General features: G+C 38.2%; 1 protein-coding gene across 1 annotated transcript; it reads right to left on the bottom strand.

Moving 5' to 3' along the window:
• Positions 1-1,437: 1,437 nt before the first annotated feature.
• Positions 1,438-19,959, bottom strand: LOC104157616 (cadherin-13-like; the record flags this gene model as incomplete). The annotated part of the gene is made up of 3 exons (XM_009695022.1): positions 1,438-1,745; positions 18,206-18,421; positions 19,726-19,959. Coding segments are annotated over 3 exons (458 nt in total), but the record flags the coding sequence as incomplete, so codon positions are not given.
• Positions 19,960-21,642: the final 1,683 nt, after the last annotated feature.

Raw genomic sequence — 21,642 nt, 5'->3', positions numbered from 1 at the left:
ATATCTAGTGTAGCATTATGGAAAACTAAGTGTATGTTTGGACTTTTTAATGCTTCCAAAAATCTTTACTATTGAAACATATATGTGGTGTGGAAGATATGCTCATAATCTCACTGTAGTAAAGACAACATACAGTATGACTCATAAGTACTGTAAAAATGCTAACTAAAGAATGCAGCTGCAAAGTTCTATTGCATAAGGAAGCTTTCTTGTTTAAACTTTAAATAAGCAAGTTTATTAAAATATTCTAAGACACTTACCTTACCCTAGTTACTGGCAAGCTCTAATAAAAGCCACAGTCTGTCACTAGTATAATTTTTGTGTTAATCTTATAAAAATTTGGTGTGAGCTTTGATGGATCATTTACAATTTATTAACAAGATGATCATCTTGATACAGTTAGAAGGTTTTTTTTTTTAACCTTACATGCTCACAGAATAAAAAAGGATTCATATTCATATATATCGAACACCCTTTTTTTCCATGTCTGCAAACAAGTGTGGTAACTTTACACACACAAAGAAAAGCTCTTGTAACTCTTTAACTGGAAACTGTGTGTACATGTGTATGTATGTGTATATATATATATATCTCCAAAACTATATATATGTGTGTGTGAATATATTTATAGAGCAGGGCATCTGTTTTCCTCTTCGCACTTACGTATGTAATGACAGCTGAGAGAGACCAGTGCTTCTGAGAAATACTTTTTGCTTTTGCTGTTCTAATCAGCTTCTCACACGCAGACATCTACCTACTTAACTGTGTCTGCAGAGCTGACGAAAGACTTAACTTTTGCAAACTGCCCCGGCAAATAATTAACTGCAGGAGCAAAAAGGAAGCTGACTTCAGCCCCTTTAAACTCCAGCCCAACACTCCCCTTGCTGTAAAGCGTGACCCCCGCTTTCTCACAAATCAGAGCCTCGCAGACCCTCCCAGTGCTGCTCCCACTGGAATGGGGAGCGAAGCGTTGCGTTCCTGCTGGATCGTAAATTCCGTTTGGGACAGAAGGATAGCGGTTCGGATCAGAAACAAGCCAGGGGGACTTGCATTTCTTGTTTGCTGAACCTGAGGTACAAGAAGTGACACTGCAGAGCCCCGGGCCTGCTTGATTTGGTGTCAACAAAGAGGCTGTTGTAGCGGTATGATTGCAATAGGCTCTCTCCTTCTGGCCATACTAGAAACAGCAAATACAGTAGGTTTAGCCATGGTAGAATAGCTACAATTCATCTGTGGCTGTATTATTCTGCTTTGTCCCTTGCACACTCCAGATGAATATTTTATAAAAGCTAAACCTGTCGTATAACTCTTCTCTCTATATAAATATATATATATACATACACTCATACATATACAAATACTAACCCACAGACAAAATATTTTCTGAACAGTTGAATAGCAACAAGTCAACAGATAGAAAAAAATGGAGTCAATCTGTTTTCTGCTCCCCCAACGTCCAGTTTAGATGTCATGGTCTTTTAACATTCAGAGAAAATTCGCAGAAACCTTGCGTCTTGCAAGAGGAATCCATTAATAAACAGAAGTTAGGGCAGAGGCTGTCAAACACCAATGTATAGTCAGACAGATTAAGTGAGGTTGCAAATTAAACTGACTCTGGAGCAACTGAGGCCTAGTAGTGAAGAACAGTAACTGTAAACTGCAATCTTCAGATCTGACGTTTTCTTTTTTCTCGTTGCCATGGCAACTCGGTAGGACAGCTTCAAATGTCAGGAGTTCTTACAGACCTAAATGATGGGAAACATGTGTGATTATTACTATGCAGATCACAGTATCTTTTAACTTCTTGGTTTTTTTCCCCAATCAAATTACTGATTGAGTGCATGCACATTTGTCAGCAATTAAATATAAATTACCCAGGTTCAGAAGCAATTATTTGTGAAGACAGAAATCTCCAAGAGGAAACCCCAAAATGTCACCCGGGGCATTCAGAGACCTTTGTAGTGTGATTCAGGAAGATGTAGTGAGGAGGTCTGAGCATAAATCTCAAGCCCGGACATGATTCTCCCCATTTGACACCTTGATCATTTATGTTAGTGCAAAAGTGCAAGCAAAATGCCAGTGAGTCGCTCCCTTGTGTGCACACATGCTGACAAGCAAAGAGCAAACAAGCAATATTTTTTAAAAAAATAACGTGTTTCTAGTGCCTTATAGTTTGTGAATATACACAGGAATAAAAGAGCTGGCATATCATATTAATGTTGCTACAGAAATATCAATCTTATGTGGACTGTCTAACTTTTCTTTTTTATATAAACTGAAGGTGGCAGAACTTGAATGATACTACATATTTTAGATGCGTACTCTGATAATACAAAGGTAGTAAAGAAAATCAGCAAAACGGAGATTAGGAGCAAAGGTGACATTAGTTGTAGTTAATGGGTCACTTTCCTCCTGTTTTGCTTGGACACTAGTAAATTGCAAATATTTGGCTTTGCAGTAAAAACACAGAAGAATAACATTAGCAAAACACATAGCTAAATTTGATCTGGGTCTTCTCAAACAAATACAACTTCTCACCTTACAGTGCCGGTTTACTGGTTGTACTGGTTTTGGCTGGGATGGAGTTAATTTTCTTCATAGCAGCTGATATGGTGCTATGTTTTGGGTTTGTCACCAAAACGGTGTGGATAACCCAGGAATGTTTTCATTACTGTTGAGCAGGGCTTACACAGAGTCAAGGCCTTTTCTGCATCTCACCCCACCCCACCCGTGAGGAGGCTGGGGGGGCACGAGGAGCTGGGAGAGGACACAGCCAGGACAGCTGACTCCAGTGACCCAAGGGATGTCCCATACCGTATGACATCATGCTCAGCTTACAGAGCTGGGGGAAAGGAGGAGGAAGCGGGAGGAAATTTGGAGCGAAGGCGTTTGTCTTCCCAAGTAACCGTTAGGCCTGAGGGAGCCCTGCTTTCCTGGAGATGGCTGAACACCTGCCTGCCCACGGGAAGCAGCGAATAAATTCTTTATTTCACTTTTCCTGTGCGTGCAGCTTTTGCTTTGCCTATTAAACTGTCTTTATCTCAACCCACTGTTTTTTTCACTTTTTCCCTTCTGATTCTCCTCCCCATCCCGCTGGGAGAGTGAGCAGCTGTGTAGTGCTCAGCTGCCTACTGGGGTTAAGCTACAACAATGCATTGAAGGATTCACGCTCTTGACCCTGGGAGGAGACAACTGCTGTATCAAAACACAAAAACGCAAGTCAAACATCCACACCAAAACTCACAGATGCTCAGGAAATGTTTGTCTAATATATATTGCATTTGTCCACATAAATGATGCAATATCGATAGCTTTGTCACCACCACAGATACATGCAGCATAAACAGTAACCTAACGGTCATTATTAGGTGCTGGCTTGTGCTCTTTACTCATTTTTAATTATCTGCTTTTCTTTTTGAGCAAATCAAGTTTAATATAATTATTGATAAGGTTATTTTACTTTGTCTTTTTCTTTCTTGTTATTATCTTGGTATTATTTGAATTTACTTCAATATTAAATTCTTCCAGCTGGAGGCCTATCCAGATGGGCTATGCAGCAAGGCAGGCACCTGGATAGCACACAACTGCCTGTCCTTTCCCCTGCAGCACAACCTCAGTTCTGTTAAACAAAGGTAAGTAAAGCAAATTAAGCAAGTGTACGAATCCATAGAGGGACTGATGGATGGGAGGTCACTGAAGTGAGAAGTATCACTGAGATTTCCAAATAAGATAAAATCTGGAATTGCTTGGCACGCGGATTTTTAGCACGCTGTTTAAAGAAAAGGTCTGGCCACAAAATTAGGATCCAGACTTACATATAGGAAATTTATGATCATGACTGCCAAAGTTTGGATATATTTGGATTAGGGATTCCTGCTAGGACTAACTTGTCATGAACAACTTGATCTCCTAGGGTAGTGAAAAACAAGAGTTCAGGACTCTGATCTCACAGACCATCTGAAAAATAGCATTTCCAGATTGCAATGAAGCTTTGTATCATTGAAGGGCATTTGTTCAATCCTGACTCAAAGGAAATAACACTAGCTTTGGAATTGGCAATGCTACTCTGAATCTTTAGGAGATCCCTGGAGGTCTTCCTGTTAAGGACAGGCACTTGTATATGATGAATAAACAGCAGCTGTAGCACTGAATTTCTGTACAATCCATAGGCTGAAACTTCACCTGAGGAATCTGTCAGCACAAAACTTATAAATACCACACAAATTCAAGCAGCTAGTGACTGCTTCACCAACAGCTTGTAAATAAAGGGCAATATATGTTGATTCATGTGGAGACTTGAAGAAAAGCTTGTGTATTTTACACCATATTGACAGATATAATGAATGTTGCTACCTTATCATACACCTTACGTTTCCTGAGTAAACTATATATATTAAAAGTAGTTAGTTCAGCTTTAATTATGAATATGCTTTTTCCTAGGCTAGTTTGTTGTATGTGTTGAGGGCTAGCTTCTCTCTCACATAATATAAGTATGGTTTTAATTCTCCTGTTACCCCACCTGCCTCTTCAAGCACCACCCAGCTCTTCTCCCTTTCTTCTCAAAGCCCTACAATCCCTGCCTAGACTTTCTTTCTGCTGAAATTACTTCTCAACTTCATCCTTTCTGACCTATTAGCTGCCTTTGATGCATTTAATCACATGCCTGGAAATCTGATGTTCCCTTGGCTCCAGTGACTATCTCCTCCTGTCATTTTACTACGAATTCTCTAATCACTTTTCCAGCATGTCCTTCTGTCTCATTCCCTCCATCCCAGGTTTCTGGGGAAACTCTTTTTTCCCCCACTTTATTTTCTTCCCTTTCTCTTTGACACCATTCATACACGTTCAGCAATCACATCAGCACTGACAGTTCAGAGATCTTACTCTCTTTACCTGCTTTTCCATTTAGACTGAAACGTCAACCTCTAGCTCCGATACCTTTCCAATGTTTAGCTGCCAGCGCTGCACAGCTAAAACTGAGCTCTTAAATCTTTCCCCTAAAGCGCTCCCTTCTAGTTCTTCCTTTGATTGCTCAGGACAACACTATTATCCTGCCTCTTATTCAAGCCTAAAAACAGAAAAAAACTGGAGAAGGTTTTTGTCATGGAATCTCCTTTCTAGGTCTGTGTATTTAGGTTATGTCTTAATCTAGAAGATTCATTCTTCACACATGATCCCAAAGAGCTTTTCTAGCCATTCAAACAGCTAAATCGCCTACCCAGGCTCTCCTCAGTTAGCAGTTTTGCAACATCTTTTCACAGCCCTTGACAAATTCAAGCTACTGTGCTCATATTCTGCCAATCTTTTGCTGTACCAAGCATTTTCCTAGTCTGCCACTGACAAAAATCTCTGTTACTCTGACTCCTTCATGGCCTCTTCCCCACTGCATATATTTTCCTGGATTATCCCTACATGACCTGTTTTTAACTTTCCTTCATAGCCCATGATGGCAGCTTTCACTGGTATGTTTTCAAAGAAACCTGTTTGGGCCTTTTCCCAGGCTTTCCCATGTAATAGGAGGAGCTCCTTGCAAGCATCCGTAAAATGCTGTCTCTTTAACATCTGCTTTTGCTGACGCGTCTACAAAAATCTGGGCATTGGCAAAGGGTGCCAAGACTACTATGAATTCAGCTCAGCCCTTTCACCAGCCTTAACAGAGGCTGTGTTAAAAGAATTACCTCATTCCAAACATTGTTTGGAGGGACAGTATATATACCCCTCTGCTCATTAATGATGACCTGAGCTTTTTGTAAGGGTGGATTGCTAAAGGAGTAGCTTTTTGCTTTTAAAATCAGATTCAACATTCAAAATTATGTGCTGTAAAATCATCTTTGATAGTTCCAGTAAGAATATTCGAGATCAAATCTGTCTTCGTTCTCTCTATTACACACAAAGTTGATACAAAATTGGTTATGTCCAATAGTTAGGCTAACTTTTAGTCTCTGTTGTTAATATTAAAGTTTATCAGTTACAAATTTACTTTCTAAAAATATTCTGGTATAGTCATATAAGGTGTTATTGGACAAGCATTCTGGCCAGTGACTCCTTTAATACAAAATCTACAGAAAGCAAGAACAACCAAAGTATTGTGCAGAAAACTCAATGATGAATGTATGCAGGTCTGCTGAAATCAACAGAACTGCTCTATTAAATTCTTCTGGGATCTGATAAGCATCTGGTCCATATTTAAAATCTCTCAGTTCTCCCAGCTGGATATCCAGTGTTCATTATTGGTTTTGGTACAGGAAGTGTAGTTTTCCTCGTTTGTGTTTTGTTTTTTTTCTTTATTCTCCCCATAAAGGAGAACCAAATGAAAGTTCCAGAAATATGCACACACTGCCAAATTATTAGCATCTACTTCTTGTTTGAGTCCCATCTCTAAACAGCTACTGACTAAAGAGTACTGGCTTCTAGTGTTTATCCACTGACTTCAATGGGGTTGCGTTTGGACCCATTCTTAGGTATTTTATATCACGCATGATTTAAAGTTTGCAGCTGGCAAGAGCACATAAAAGATATTAGTATTTAAGGAATACTGTGAGCATAAAATGTGCAAATAATGTGTGCAGGGAGCACATTTGCTGATCAATGCTATCTCTTTTAGGAACTTAATGCCCTGGTAAGCCTGTGCCTGGCAGGTTTAGGTCTGTACACTAATGATCATTATGCCTAGTAATTATTTTATTTTATTTGTATTGGCTGTCTCTATAGCTGGTCTCAGCACTCAAGAATTATTACACACCGTGTGTTTTTTTAAACGTGATTTCTGTCTGCCTACAACAAGTAATTTGCCGCATACAGCTGCAGGCATGAAAGCCACAAAGGCGGTGTGTGCATCACTGTTCTTATGTGGTCGCCCCCCACCTTTCCCTTAAGGTATCCAGGGAATGCACAAGCAACGTACAGCTAGCATAGCTATATATAACTTCTTTCTCCAGAGATCACCCTCACTGAAGTCTCTAATGTGATCTTCACCATTTTTATCTCACAGCTCTCCTCTGCTCTACCTCTTCGACACTTGAGAGATACATTCAGCCACATTCCTTTTAAGATAACAGTCAAATAGTGAGATAACAGTGAAATAGGCAGGGTTATTTTTATGTGCTTGCTGTCTGAATTATTACTATTATGGTTAATGGGTCTCAGATAAGAAAGCACAGCTCGTTATCATAAACAGATGGTGTCTGTTGGCATTAGTACTTTGGCACGGGAAAATGATGTTCGTTTCTGCAGGTCAAGAAAACAGACAAATATTGTACACGTTTATCTGGACCTAATGTTACTAATAGTATGGAGTGTAATAATGCTATAGGAATACAGTAATAATGTTATAGGAATATAGGTCTAAGTATGCAGTTTAGGGTAAGGACATTCACGATGTAGAAACTTAAATGGAACAAAACCCTCTTTCTGTTCCCATTAAAGTCTATAGATATTGACTGGCTTTGGGTCAAGAGTTGTTGATGATGGCAAACTGCACAGGACAGATCTGAGTTGTCATCTAATCATGGGGTTTTGGATGCTGAATTGGTTCAGAAAAGGAGCAGGGCACCTAATACTGACTAAGTGCCTATAATATTGACTTACTCAATGACTATCGCTACCTGTTTCACAGTGGGCTAATTTAAGGTTTATTCCTCATGCTGATTCATGTGATAGTAGAAAACGGAGAAAAAATTGCACATAACTCTTTACAACAGAGACTTCGTAATGCCCCATCCTAGAAAAAAGACAATCGGTAGCATGTAAGCTCATTCACTACGGTTCAGGTTTCCAAGAGCTCCTATTCCAACAGAACCCTTCTAATCAGTTGTTTACAAAACAACTTCTTCTGATCTCAGAAAATGCTTTGGTATTTCCCAGGCACTCTAGCTTTCTGTTGCAGCCTTTGCCTTCTCTGAACATACTTACACATTAGTGACTCAATTCCCTGCTTAGTTTAAAGAAACGTGTCTAAATTGAGTAGTTTAAAGCCTTTGAAAGGTGTGTTCCTTATGAGACCAAACTAACCCCCCATTACACAGACAATGCTGCCTGCATTGCAGCTAAAAACCTCATAAAAATTAAAGACATTTAAGTTTCATACTGACCCTCTGAACAGGAATGAACTTTACCCAAGATGCATTCATCTTCTAATTCCCATTTAACATAGAGAAGAGAGTTAACACTGCTGGAGTTTGGAGTTCAACTCACGCATGCTCCATTTCTTTCACATTTCTCTCAATTACCCTCTCATCAGAAATATTACATTAATCTTTGCATAATTAAAAGTCTACATTACATCATGGACTTTATCGAAACCTCTGTAATGTTAAAGAGGTAATGCGAAAAAGGTAGAAGAGATCAGAACCATGTTTCTGATTAGGCAGCTAATCAACATCCAGATAGTTTCCTGGATTTGCCATTTATAAAAGGACATTAATTAGATACACAGTTATTATTTTAGCCTTCACATAGAACTTAGAAAAACATAAATGGTTTTCGTGTATGTCACTGGTTGAGTTCTCATGGATAGTTTTCAACACCAAAAACGTCATGGTATTTGCACCATGTGCCTATAATTTTTGCACTTTTGTGTAAAATAACCTTTTAATAGCTATGGTCTTCTGTGACCTCTCCAGTGGCCCAAAGCACCATCCAGGCTTTGCTACAAGTGCCAAAATCTAGTGCTCACTGGTTTTTGACTACGCTGGTATTGTCTTCTCAAAAAAAGAAAGGCATCTTTTCACCCCAATTCTCATTGAATTTGAAAGACTGAGACAGTGCTCCCCAGACACACACTGTGTGTCTTTATTCCTGCAGTTAAGAAATTTAGGTTTAGTACCAGGAATAGCAGTAGTTATGCTTGTGACTAGAGCAAATTAGTGACCTCACTGAACATTAATACATTGTGGAAAAGTTTATAAGAAAGAGAGAAGTAAATGAGTTTATACTGAAAATGTGCAGCTTGTAACATCATACATAATATGTTTCCCATTTATGTGAAGAAATTATTTCAATGTTCTTAATGATAGGAAAAACACAGTATGCATTAGTACTGTGTTTGTGAAATGAGTGTCTTGTAATTCTACTCAAAGCTGCAGTACGCTGTCACATACCAATGTTAATATTTAACTTCAGGAGCTAAAATGCCAGCATGTGCTATGCAATTGGCCAAAATTGGCAAGGCAGTGGAGAAAGATGCCAGTCTAAACTAATCAGCTTGCACAGGGGAATCAGTTGCTTGGGCTGAAGTCATTTTCAAAGGGTATCTGTTTGACACCAGCCAATGACATTTCCAAGAGTGTCTCTCACACTGCTAACTTATTTATTATAAGACTATACTGGCAGATCTGAAACAGTGCTGATTTACACCAAAGTGCTCTTACTCTTCTGACTTCTGGCAAGAGCCTTGCTCACTGTTGAATCCTTGTTTCTGCTTCACCTCTTCCTTGCCAGGTACCCACCTACACTCACTATGTAACGGCCTGTTCTTATGAAGGGCAAAACGTACGTGCATATAAGAAGCACCATCCGAGAGAAAAGTTCCTCAGATCAACTAAAAGACTGGCTATCCTTGCTTAGAAATTCAGAAACATGTACTACATAGTCCAGTGCAGTGCTTCATTTCTCTAATAAAACCTCTTCTAATAAAATTCCTGTTCACTGGGGATATGACATATCTTACTGGGGGTGGGGGTAGTTTCTAGGGTAAAGCAGCTAAAATGTCCTAGATTTTTTTTTTTTTAATTGATATGCATTTTAGCCGGATACTTTGCCAATGCACTGTCACTTTCATGTGACCAATAGGTTATAAATGCTTCCTTACTTTTCCAGTTCTTTCAAAACAAAACAATTGCAGAGGTGGCTGCCTGCAGTCTGAAAGTGTATTTTCCTCATGCTCTAATCTGATAAATTTAGCTGAACAGTTGAAAATATTCGGCAAGTGAAACAAATAAGTACAGTTTTGAAATAGTGGCATTGAACAAGTCTCCTAATTTTTCATATTTGTGCTGAAAATGAAATGCATCAAATGTAATGGCTAGCCAACCTTTTAAAGCAATGTATAACTGCTTAAGCAGTCAGATCTCATCTTCCACAGCAGTACAGCTTAGTTTACTATCAGTTTTTAAGAAGTAGAATGGGAATGTAAGTAGTCCAGACACATTCAAAGCTGTAGGTATACACTAGTCCCAGCTTGATATTCTAAAAGAACCATCTGAAAAACCTCTTATTAAGCAAGAATAAAAATGAGAGGAAAGTATTATGCTTAGAAGCCATGGAAAAGGACAAATCAAACTAGAAAACTGCCAGGTTTGGCTATGTTGATATCAACCCGACTATTTCAAAATTTTTCAAGAGGAACTCATAAGCATGACAGCTTACTTAAGTACTGACCAGTGACATATACAAATTAAAGTGTATGGGTAAAGTAAGGCTTAAGTCTGAAATACTCCAAAACGTCAATGGCATTTTAAAAAACTCTAAGTATCAGCTGTCTAGCAGAGAAGCAAAAGCAACTTCATCTAACCTTTAGGCACAGCAAATCTCCCCCATTCATCTTTAATATCACATATCACATCTAAAGCTGAAAAAGCAAGCTGTCTGCATGGAGAGCACATTTTGAGGTGTTTGGATGTTACAGAGCAGGGAAGTATCCACGGACAGATACAGTTAAAAGAAACAAAAATCCCATGGTGTATAGCAGCCATTAAAGATGGAAAAAATATTTCAACTGGTCATTTATTCAGTCCTAGTTTTTAGTCACAGTCCACTCCAGAACAATTCAGATGATAACTATCTGAAATCATATGTTTATGTGACTTGAAGAGGTTGTTCAGAAAAGAAATACAAAATATTATATATCAACAGTTACTGTTGAGAACTGTTGAGAAAATGAAAACATAAAATGTTCATTTGAATTCATAACATTGAGTAGTCTATCAAACCAATCTCTTTAAATGTTCACTTCATGTTTACAGAATGACCGTCAGGAACAATATTACAGTGCTTAGGGAAGGAGCTGTATTTGCTAGTAACATTTTTCTCTTTTGCATTCCAAACACGCATCTTCTAAACTGTCGTATTTTTTCATGTCTATGCTTCTGGAACATGTTCGGATGGTTTAAAACGTGCATAAAGTGCCATTTCCCACCTAATTGACTCAATAAAATGTAATGTCATTAAATACATTTTAAATATGCTTATGTACAATTTGAGGGTATTTCTATTTGTCATGTCTATATGACTAGGTATATAAACATCCTGTCTCCAATTATGTACATACATATGGACTTCTGCGCCATTTCAAGCCCCATTAACTTTAGGTGGGCTCCCAAAGCCAGCTGCACAACAAATTGCACGACTGAGTACACCTGCAGAGAAATTAAAAAACTGGACACAGAGGTCTGTGTTAAAAGTGAGATTCAAATCAAGACTGCCTCAATTTAAAGGCAATCTCTTAATCCCCAAACCATCCTTTCTTTACTGAAGTTGAATCAACCAAAATCTTTAAGGAGACAAGTAGCAATGGTATTTTTCTCATACACACATTTGAGAAGGCATGTATATTCAGTGATAATTTAGCAGTAACAATAATAATGTTAATATGGATAAAAGCATCTGTAACAAAGGTAACAAGTATTAGAGTAATAGTGGCTATTGCTGCTGTTATTACTTGTTTTAGGAAGCAAGATTTATATCACTGGAACTCACTAAATGTCAGTAATTTCCAATTACTTGGGTAGCATCATTTAGCTGCTACTTGAAGTACCCACATGTATGTGCTCGAATGTAAGAATGTAACTTAAATTAGAATAATGCAAAAAAACCCCCCACAAACCAGCAAACCACTTTTCAGAGCAAAACTTTCCCCATCTTGGTAGCTTTTGAAATTCTAGCTGATATTTTATTTTTCAGAAATGGGAAAATTTATCCTGCAAAATTTCCTAGTCTTGCTAATTAAACTGATCTTTTTTTTAGTTAAATGCCACCTCTCTGAAAAGTAGGAAATTGCTATAGAAGATTAAAAGATTCTAAGAGAACCTAAAATGTTATTAAAAAAAAAAAAAAAAAGTATTGTTTTTAGCAAATTCACCAATTGGGAATGGTTCCTCTGAAGCTTCCTCTTTGAAACTATATGGAAGAGGGATGAACCTTTCCTTTTTTTATTGGGAAAAAGAAAAATCCTACTGTAAAAACTAAATAGTAGTTGACCCCTGGAAAAAAAATATACTACCCAATTGTCTAAAACTAAGCCAAGTAACTCATAATAAAGGCTGAAAACTGACTCTGCAGTTAACAAATCTGCACTTGTAATGGAAAGAGCAATGACCTTAAAGGTCTCTTCCATTTGAAACCTGCTATGATTCATCTTAGTCTTATGCCATTCGAGAACGCATTGCTTCAGTCTTCAGACATTTGATGTTCCTGCACAAATAATATAGGACATACAAGAGACACAGATGCTTCTGTTGTTTTGAAAAATGAACTAGGTGAAAGATAACACTGCAGTTTTAACTCTGGCTGTTTATGTTCAGGTAAATGCAAATCCACAAATTCGATATAATTTGAATTTTTGTAATAGTTTAATACCAAATATATAATTTTCAAGGGGAAAAAAAAAAGACATTTTGTCTATTGACCCTGTAACTGCAGTCCTCAAATCAGAAAAACATTATGGTGGGGGACAGCATGCATTAAAACAGGAAAAGTTAGTGGAAATTAATAGGAAGTTAAATTCAAGGGTAGCTCTAAGGCTTCTTTGCAATCGCAGTACAGACATCTGTGCAAGTCTCTGTTTTTCAACACACCTGAGGTCTTTCACCTTCAGTTTAACAAATTAATTTCAATGTAGAGACCTCCAGCTTATTTAGTTTCTTCATAGCAGTATTTTCCCCCCAGACTCTCACCTTACTTTCTGTTCATAATAATGGATTACTTTACTTATTTAAGCTCAAGTCAACTTACAACTTTTTTTTTGTTAACCTGGCCAGTGGACCACAAAGTTTCTTATCAATGTTTGACAGTCAAGTAAGATATCAGGGTTTTTTTTTCAGCATCAAGTGTTTAAAGTCCAGTATTTTTCTAACAAGGAAATTTAAGTAAAATATTATTGCTAGTGTGACTGAACTACTAATGGAATTGCTCTGAATTCTGCTTGTTCAGAACATAGCTATTGTGCCTTTGGTTCTTTTTTTAGTTTCTTGATTCAACACATTTGAATATAACTTGGTCTTTTTTGTTGGTAGAATATAAAAGGAAATATGAAATGCAATTATCATTCTATGATTATGCAAATAAGTGAAATAATTATTGTCAAATCAAAAGTCCAGAATTCAAATGCTCCTTTAAATAATAATAATAAAAATAATTTGTAATTGATATAAAGCCTAGTTCTACCGGCTAGAGTAGTTCTTTCTACTTCCCATAAGGCCTGGGTCAGTTTTTCTTGCTGACTTCATTATGACAATATACACAAATATGTTTTTATTTTGATCTTTTATTTTTTTAGCTTGTTTTGTTTTCTCAGTCACCTGTATGTAACTTAATTCCTAGAAGTTCTTTGATGTATGCCTTTGATATGGCTTGTTCTGACCAAGTTCCTTATGGAAACTTCCTCTGCCATGTCATTGCCAGTGGACAAAAAGAATAGCTTTACTGACCTCAATATATCTTGAGAAGAGATTGCTATTAAATGTTTGTTGAACATATATTTACAATGATTTGTTGTGAAATTGATGACACTTAAGCAAAATTTTCAAGGACATCTATTATCCCTTTTAGGTATTGTTCAACCAATACCTAAACGAAATATCAGCTACCAATTTGTAGGTTGCAATGAGGGGCACATTTTTCCCCTGTCTCTCCATCCCTCATCCTTATGGACCACTGTAGATACTCTCTTACTAAAAACGTTCAGGATCCTTCCAGAGGGAACTTGTTTATAATTCTAGTGTTGCTGAGCACACCCTTAGGTTACATTCGGTCTGAACAGAGTTATTTTGGCTGTGTCAGTTGAACACATGAGATGACGGAGACAACGCAGCAGTAAAGGACAACACGGACTGTCTCAGACCCAGCACCAGACATGCTGCATAACACACTTTCTCTTTCTCCCACTTTTTCTCTTCCTCGAGTAAATGATTTCTGTAGTCCTTCTCCCTGACTAGGAACCCAGATCTACTTTTTGATCTTTTTCCTCAATCTGAATTACTAAAGTCTAAATTTTATCTGAACATTTTGGTCCTTTCTTGTCTCCAGTACTGGCTAGGAAAAGATGCCAGAGGACAAGATGCCACTACACTAGGTCTCATCTTAATCACGGTGTCTGCATTAATGACGGATAAGACTTAATATGCTTTCCAATACTTGTTAGCATTAACTGTTACAACTTTGGGAAGTCCTTTACCTGTCCGCTATGCATCTTTCCAGCTTGACTTCAGCAATGCCCAGTGGTAATAAGTTAGGTTAAGTACAAAATATGCAAAGATGCTCTCTTTTTCAATCAACTCTGTATTCACCGTGTTTTAATTCCACCAAACTCCTTACTGTTTTGTTGTGCAAAACCAGCAATCTGCCCATATACTTTGGCATCTTATATTTTCTATTTCTGGCTGACAAGAACTCATAAATTTTTCTTGTTCCAAGTATATCTACCTTTCCAAGGGCTTCTGGGCAACTCTGCAGTCTGTATCCCATTATCCCTCAATATACTGAACACAGTAGGGCAGCTACAGAATAGAAGAAACTGCTGCTTTTTGCATGCATTACAGTTTTAATCAGGCTCTTCAGTTCTATGCTCAGATGCTTCAGAAATCTACCACATATGAATTCTTCCATGATTTACAAAGGAGGCACATATTCTAAGTATAGATAGTAATGCACCATTTAAATGATAATACCAAGATGTTTTGTATGGGGAGGACATTCATGCAGGGCATTTTTACCATGAACAGCTCTTTCATAGGGCTATCTATCCTCACACCAGATGTCAAATACAAAAAGAAATACTTTGGCATGAATAACAAAGTTCATTTGACTGAAGGATTTACCTCCTAGGAACAAGAGGCTCATAAAACGTAAACATTGGGAGCAAAGTGAGCCACGTAAGGGCTTTTGCAAAAATTAAACCCATAACTTGCCACTAGAAATGGGATATTTCATCTGTTCAATAAGCACTAAAAGTTCTCTTTGTTTTTATGGCATCGTAATCTTTGATTACTCTGATAAATATTTGGACTATACAAAACATCGCAATGGAACTAATCGCAGTTATAAAAAAACTATGTCTGAAAATGAATTGGGAATGCAATGATACCAGCACATTTTAGAGAAGTTCAAACACAGAACCACATTATTTTAACTGGCTCCCAGCCTCACTCTTTTATGTCTCCATGTAGTCATTTACACCTGAGGAAAACAGTTGTGAAAGTTGTTATGCTTGCTGGCTTTGCAGAAGCATGAACAGGTAACTGTACCAGACATGGAACACCAGCCTTGCTCTGTATGACTGGGCGAACCCAAACCACACAACTGAACAGTAGCAAATTTTAGCAAAAACCCATGGTCTTGCATTGAAGATTAGGTCTCTCTATGCTGAAGTCTATTTGTGGAATTCGTGCTCTCATGCACAACAACTGTGTATAAAACAGCCTTTGTCCCAAGAGGGAGATCTTTCCTTCCCCTTCCTTTCAACTCACCCAATGTTTCCCTTTGTTTTGGTTTTATTGCTCAGACAACAGACTGGAACACCATACTGCTGGAAGATTATGCGCATAATCTTACTCCACTCTTTGTTTAAAATTAGAGATCTCTCCATACTTATTACAGTAGTCTGAATGCATGTAAGGTTGCAGAAAGGGTCTAGACATGTCTGTATTGTTTCGTAGTGTAAAGACTATTCAGTGCTATTTATTCTTTTATGGTAGGAGAGGGAATCCCTCTCTCCTTCAGAGCACCATGCACCATTCAGATGCCAGGGCCTATATTCTGCCCACAGCTGAGCTGGAGAAGATCTGTAGTCAAGGACAGCAACTCAAAAAGAGCTTTCCAATACCTAGAACTGCTTTTTATAATTCAACATAAGAAAAATGATCAGACTTCTTTGGGGGCTAGAAAAAAGCAACATGATTACTTTCAAAAGCAAAAAGTTTTTCTCTACCTCATTGTTTTCTGAGCAGATGCCTTAATGTAAATAAAGTTCAAGTGCAAATCATGTCAGATAAGAAAGTAATTCCAGTGGTGAAAATCACGCCCAGTATAGCACCAGCAACATTTATGAAGTGGTAACAAGAATATATTTGAATCAATGGGCTGCATATTTATAACACTGATGAGATAGTGTCACGTACTGTCAAATACTTTTTAAGATATTACTCCTAACAGCTGAAGTCTGCCTTTGGTTCCAGCAGACTAAACCCAGAATAACTGAACCAAAGCCAATGGAGATACTTCAGACATAACTGATTGGAACAAAGAACGTGAACTTGCACTTAGTGTTTATATAGTCCTTTCCATCTTCAGAGAGCATCACAAACATTAGCTAGTGCTAATTCTCTCACAATGACCTTCACGCTAACCCTTTGGGATAAAACTAATCTAATATAAGAAAAAACCTGACAAGATATATAATCAAGCATACACCAAGCCTCGGATGTGTAAACTATCTCTGCCTTGACCTCTGTGTCTGCCTCATGGCAGATTTTATCTCATCAAGAATATAAGGCCTTTCACCATGGCTCAGGTATTAGTTCACCATACAATGTATTTTATTAACATAAGATGATGATAATAATCCTTGAATAATGTATTTACTATCACAGTTACAGGATGCAGCTTTTCTTTTTTAACAGATATCATGGTTTAACCCCAGCTGGCAACTAACCCCCACACAGCCACTTGCTCACTCCCCGCCCCTCTGTGGTATGGGGGAGGGAATCGTAAGAGTAAAAGTGACAAAACTTGTGAGCTGACATAAAGACAGATTAATAGGCCAGAAAAGTAAGAAAAATAATAATAATAATAATAATGGTAACAATAATACTACCGCTAAAAGAATTAGAATACACAAAACAAGTGATGCACAATGCAATTTCTCCCCACTCACCAACCAATGCCCAGCCAGTTCCCGAACAGCGGCCCCCGGCCAGCTTTCCCCCCAGTTTATATGCTGAGCATGACGTCATATGGTATGGGATACCCCTGTGGTCAGTTGGGGTCAGCTGTCCCGGCTGTGTCCCCTTCCAACCTCTTGTGCCCCTTCAGCCTTCTCGCTGGCAGGGCATGAGGAGCTGAAAAGTCTTTGACTTCCTATAAACACTACTTAGCAACAACTAAAACATCGGTGTGTTATCAACATTATTCTCATACTAAATCCAAACCACAGCACTGTACCAGCTACTAGGAAGAAAATTAACTCTATCCCAGGTGAAACCAGGACAACAGATAAGGAGTTCAAAGTAATACTGCACCAAAAAAAATTGCTGGAAGCTGTCACAGGATAAGTCAGGGACACATCTAGGTTAGATGTTGGGATTCCATGGCTTTGAATTCCTACTATTCAGTCATTCTGGGATTTTTTTTTTGCTTCTTCCAATTAAAATTAGGAGTGTTGTAAGTCTCTTTTAGAAAGCTTTCTCAGAAGCAGCAGAAGCTTCCTTTACTTATTGGCTCTCTCTGCCCTCCAAGCCAGACTTGTAATTTGATTATCAATTCTGGGTGGCTCTAAGCCCAGAATCTTGAACAAGTTCCTCATGTTCCAGTTGCTTGCATGCTTTATACAGAGGAATAGATTGAAGCAGACAGTACTCATTTTCATGGTGACCCAGAACAACTATTGTTACAAGAACACCTTTAATCTCCTGTTTCTGCTTTTGAATTGAATTCAAGTGGAGAGAGATGAAAGAAAGCGTCTCACAAATCTGCTACTACAGCTGGTACTTCTTAGTTTATCATATGCTAGCTCTAATTCTCTTTGATTCTTCTTAAAATTATTGCTTCTACTTCTCAATTTGACAACCAGGCATTCGTTGCTATTTTTTGACTATGAAAAAACCCTCCCCTCCCTCTTTCTTATAGCTACTTCCACAGGAAAAATAACCCCAAACTTACTGCATTATGATATCAACGTATGAATTTAACTTCTGCCTTAGTAGGTTGTCTTATGCAGCGTACAAATAAGCAGCTAAATAATACTTCATTACTTATAGTTCAGGAAAAGACTTACAAAATAAACTGAAGAGTGAAAGAAGGATCAGGGTCATGCTGATATGAAGGGCATCAGTTGCACTGCAGTCCATTTTGGACTTCTTGCAGGAGCACACTTGCAGTTTCAGTTCTGTGTTGTTAGTCAGAGGTGGTTTTCCAGAATCTGTCACTGAGATTGGGATGTTGTAATTGGCCTTTTTCAGGTTTTGAAGCAGGATGACCTGGGCATGAGTATCTGCAAAGGATAAGGTGAGAATTAGCCAAATAGCGGTTGTCTGGAAGGGAAGAGAAATCTGCAAACAATATCAGACATGCCACAGTTACTCGTGGAAATGAAGAAGAAAATGAGAACACTCTAAAGAAAAGATTAAATAATTGAACTGGAGATAAGAAGAGGCAGTACAGAAATTCTTTCATGGGCTAAGAGCTAATTGCAAACTTATTCCAAACCCCACTAAAAGAAAGACTTTAAGAGCCCCTTTTGTTTAAATATATTATTTGGTCTGCAAATAATTCGCAGAATTCACCTGTGGAAACTAACTTTCTAAGGCACATCATACCCAAAGCAACACAAGACGGAAGAACTTATCTACTTGCCAAAGGAAAAACCCCCTTCTTTCAAGGAAGAACAGGCAAAGCTGCTTAACTGCTTCCCCAGTTTGACTGAGAAGGCAGTGAAGGGAAGTAATGCCCCTCCAAATCCGCAGATCTTCTCCACCTGAGCAACAGTGGGTCATAACAGCTACTGGTACCCAGGTGAGTGGGCTAACTCTTTTAGGGGGTTTAACAGACTGGTGCTTTGATGTTTGGAGAACAGCAACGAAAATGACTCTTCTACTTTGTCCTGCAGGTAGGTACAGATGTCACATCTATAGTTTTTTTTTTTCTAAGAAGAATATGAAATGAACTGCTATAAGATTTGATAGTGACAGAGATAAATAATATATGCTAGAAAACAAATAGAAATAATCTACATTAAAAAGAAATATAGTATTTTGTGCCCACAATTTGCCATACAAACCTTCTGCAATTGCATAGCATGTGCTTTGTTCCTCTTACCAAAAGCGTACAGTCCCAGTGCATTTGGGTATTTTATTTGTGAAGAGTTCAAATACTTAAAATCAGGAAGTTTTTCAAGTTTTTTGCTAAAGCCCATGCAAAAGTTTCATGCTGTCCTATAGTAAGCCTTGTGCATCTCATGCAAACAAATTCCATGCCATGAAATATGGTAATCTTTACAAAACTGTAAGTCATTAGTAGTCTTTCTGTAATGCAAGGCTAAAAGAAAAGTTTGTTCCATGTAGTAAGAGGAAAAAGTTTGGATTTCAGAGAAAATGCAGACAGACAATTAGTATGTCCCACCAGGCAGCTGGTTGAAGCAAAACCAGCACAGTGTAAAGCAGCAGCAGTGGGTCCATCCTGCAAGGCTTCCATGCACAACTGCTCCTGAATTCACATAATGGGCAGCCTCAGGGTGAGTATACTGAGATGTAAAGGTGAGAGGACTAAATGCATAAGAAAAGAAAGCAATAGACTTACTGTTAATCTTGTTGATTCTCCACAGTTTTTCTGGGCCAGATTGCTTACTCAGTTCAAATTTGAATGGATCTGTGTTGGGATGAAGGTCTTTGTCTGATGCTCCTAGTACCACTACCCTGAGATCTTTTGCATCATCACAAACTTTTGCCAGTGTTGGATAAAGGGATGGGACGTTGTCATTGACATCCTCCAAGGTGATGTGTAAAGTTCCTGTACCTGTAGCGGGAGGGTTACCTATACGAAAAAACAAATATATATGTTTATTAAATCATACTTCCATAAACACTTGCTCTTATTTGTACCTGTGTGCTTGCAAAGGGAAATAATTTTTATAGTTCTTACCTCTGTTATATGAAAATTATTGCTTAAAAAAACCTGATGAGTCACTATTGTAAATTTGCTGTATTTTCAGAATGCAGCCTGTCTGATTCTCTACAGTATGAACAGTTAATTCTAAGGAAACCAGGAAACCTCTGGGAGAGGAATATTTTGAAGTTAAAATGAGATTAGGACATGAATAGGTATCTGGAAAAGAATCTGTCCATAAACACATACCGAGAGAAACATAGCAGGAAACATCCCCTAGATAGACAGCAGAGTATTAAAAGAAACAAGAACAAGACAAGTAAGAGGAAAAATGACAGCAGAGAGGAATCAAGTTGTATGGTGGGTGCCCATAAACAGAACAGGACCAGATCATTCCCCAGCAACCCTTAGGGCCACATGTAGTTATATCAGCAGAAGTGAAACCTGTCAACATGCAACACTGGAAAATGAGATCTTTTATTTACCCAGAGCCACCCTGTGTTAGCAATGGAGTTTCAAGCTTTCTCAAATTATTTGCCAGCCTGCCTCAGCCCTGACCTGAAAGAACCAGCTTCAGAGGTGAGGATGTTGTTTATTCACCATGGTACTGCTACAAGCCTTTGTGCCAAGGCTGTGACTGACAAACCAGCCGTGGCTGGAAGTGTTTGTAACGGAGACGTCTGCCCACCGGGAGCTGGACTGAGACCAGCACCTCATTTCACAGAGGTCAGAGAGGAGCTGACAAGTGGTAATAACTTTCAATCACTACAGACGTGTGCCATGGTTGAGCCAGTAACCTACTGCTGCTTTCAGTCTAAAGCTCAGTATCTTATTACAGGTCCCTTTGCCATCCCATTTTAACTGATCTCAAAGTTTTCTAAATGCATGTTACCTCCTTCATTGTGTACCATGCTTAATAATTTCTCATTTGAAATGCTGCACTTCTGGGTTGCTTGTGTTACTCGTTTTTCTGGTTTAGTACACAAGATCTATGATCTCTGCACTTCCCTTAGCTATAAACCCTTAGCAGGTAAAAAGGATTCAAGAGGTTGCACTTAACCTGTAAAGCACTAGTGTGATGTGTCATGGTAGTTTTAACTTTAGCACTGAAAGAGGTACACTTTAGCATAATCACCCTGCCTATAGCAGCCCAATAAACCATGGAATTATTGCTGCACTGTGAGTGAATCCTAAGGGAGAAATAAATACCCTGTGGTCTGGATCTGATAAACTACTGACTGTAGCAGAATGCAATTAGTCCTTTCAATAACAAATGTTACTAATGGTGACACTTCATCTGTTTCATGCACACATAAATGCATAACAAAGGCAGAGTTTTCATAGTTCTTTAGCTTCCCCCCTGCCTCATCTTGCACTTTGTCACAGAAGGGTTAGGGTTGAGTTCTTTTTAATGAAAAAGAAATTATTTTTCACTTTTTATTGGAGTAATTGAATTTGCAGAAAGACTGCAATACATTTTTTTTGTTCTTGATATATTATTAAGTAAAGTCATATGGCACAATGGATGAAAAGACATTCGAGTATTTGAAATACGATCATAAAAGCCAGCCTTTCATGCACTTAATTAAACTGCTGTCTTTAATTTTGAAT

This window comes from Cariama cristata, unplaced genomic scaffold (genome assembly GCF_000690535.1).
Source record: "Cariama cristata isolate BGI_N322 unplaced genomic scaffold, ASM69053v1 scaffold2922, whole genome shotgun sequence".
NCBI lineage: Eukaryota > Metazoa > Chordata > Aves > Cariamiformes > Cariamidae > Cariama > Cariama cristata.
Note: the sequence above shows the minus strand (reverse complement) of the source record. Positions and strands in the feature narration are given on the sequence as shown.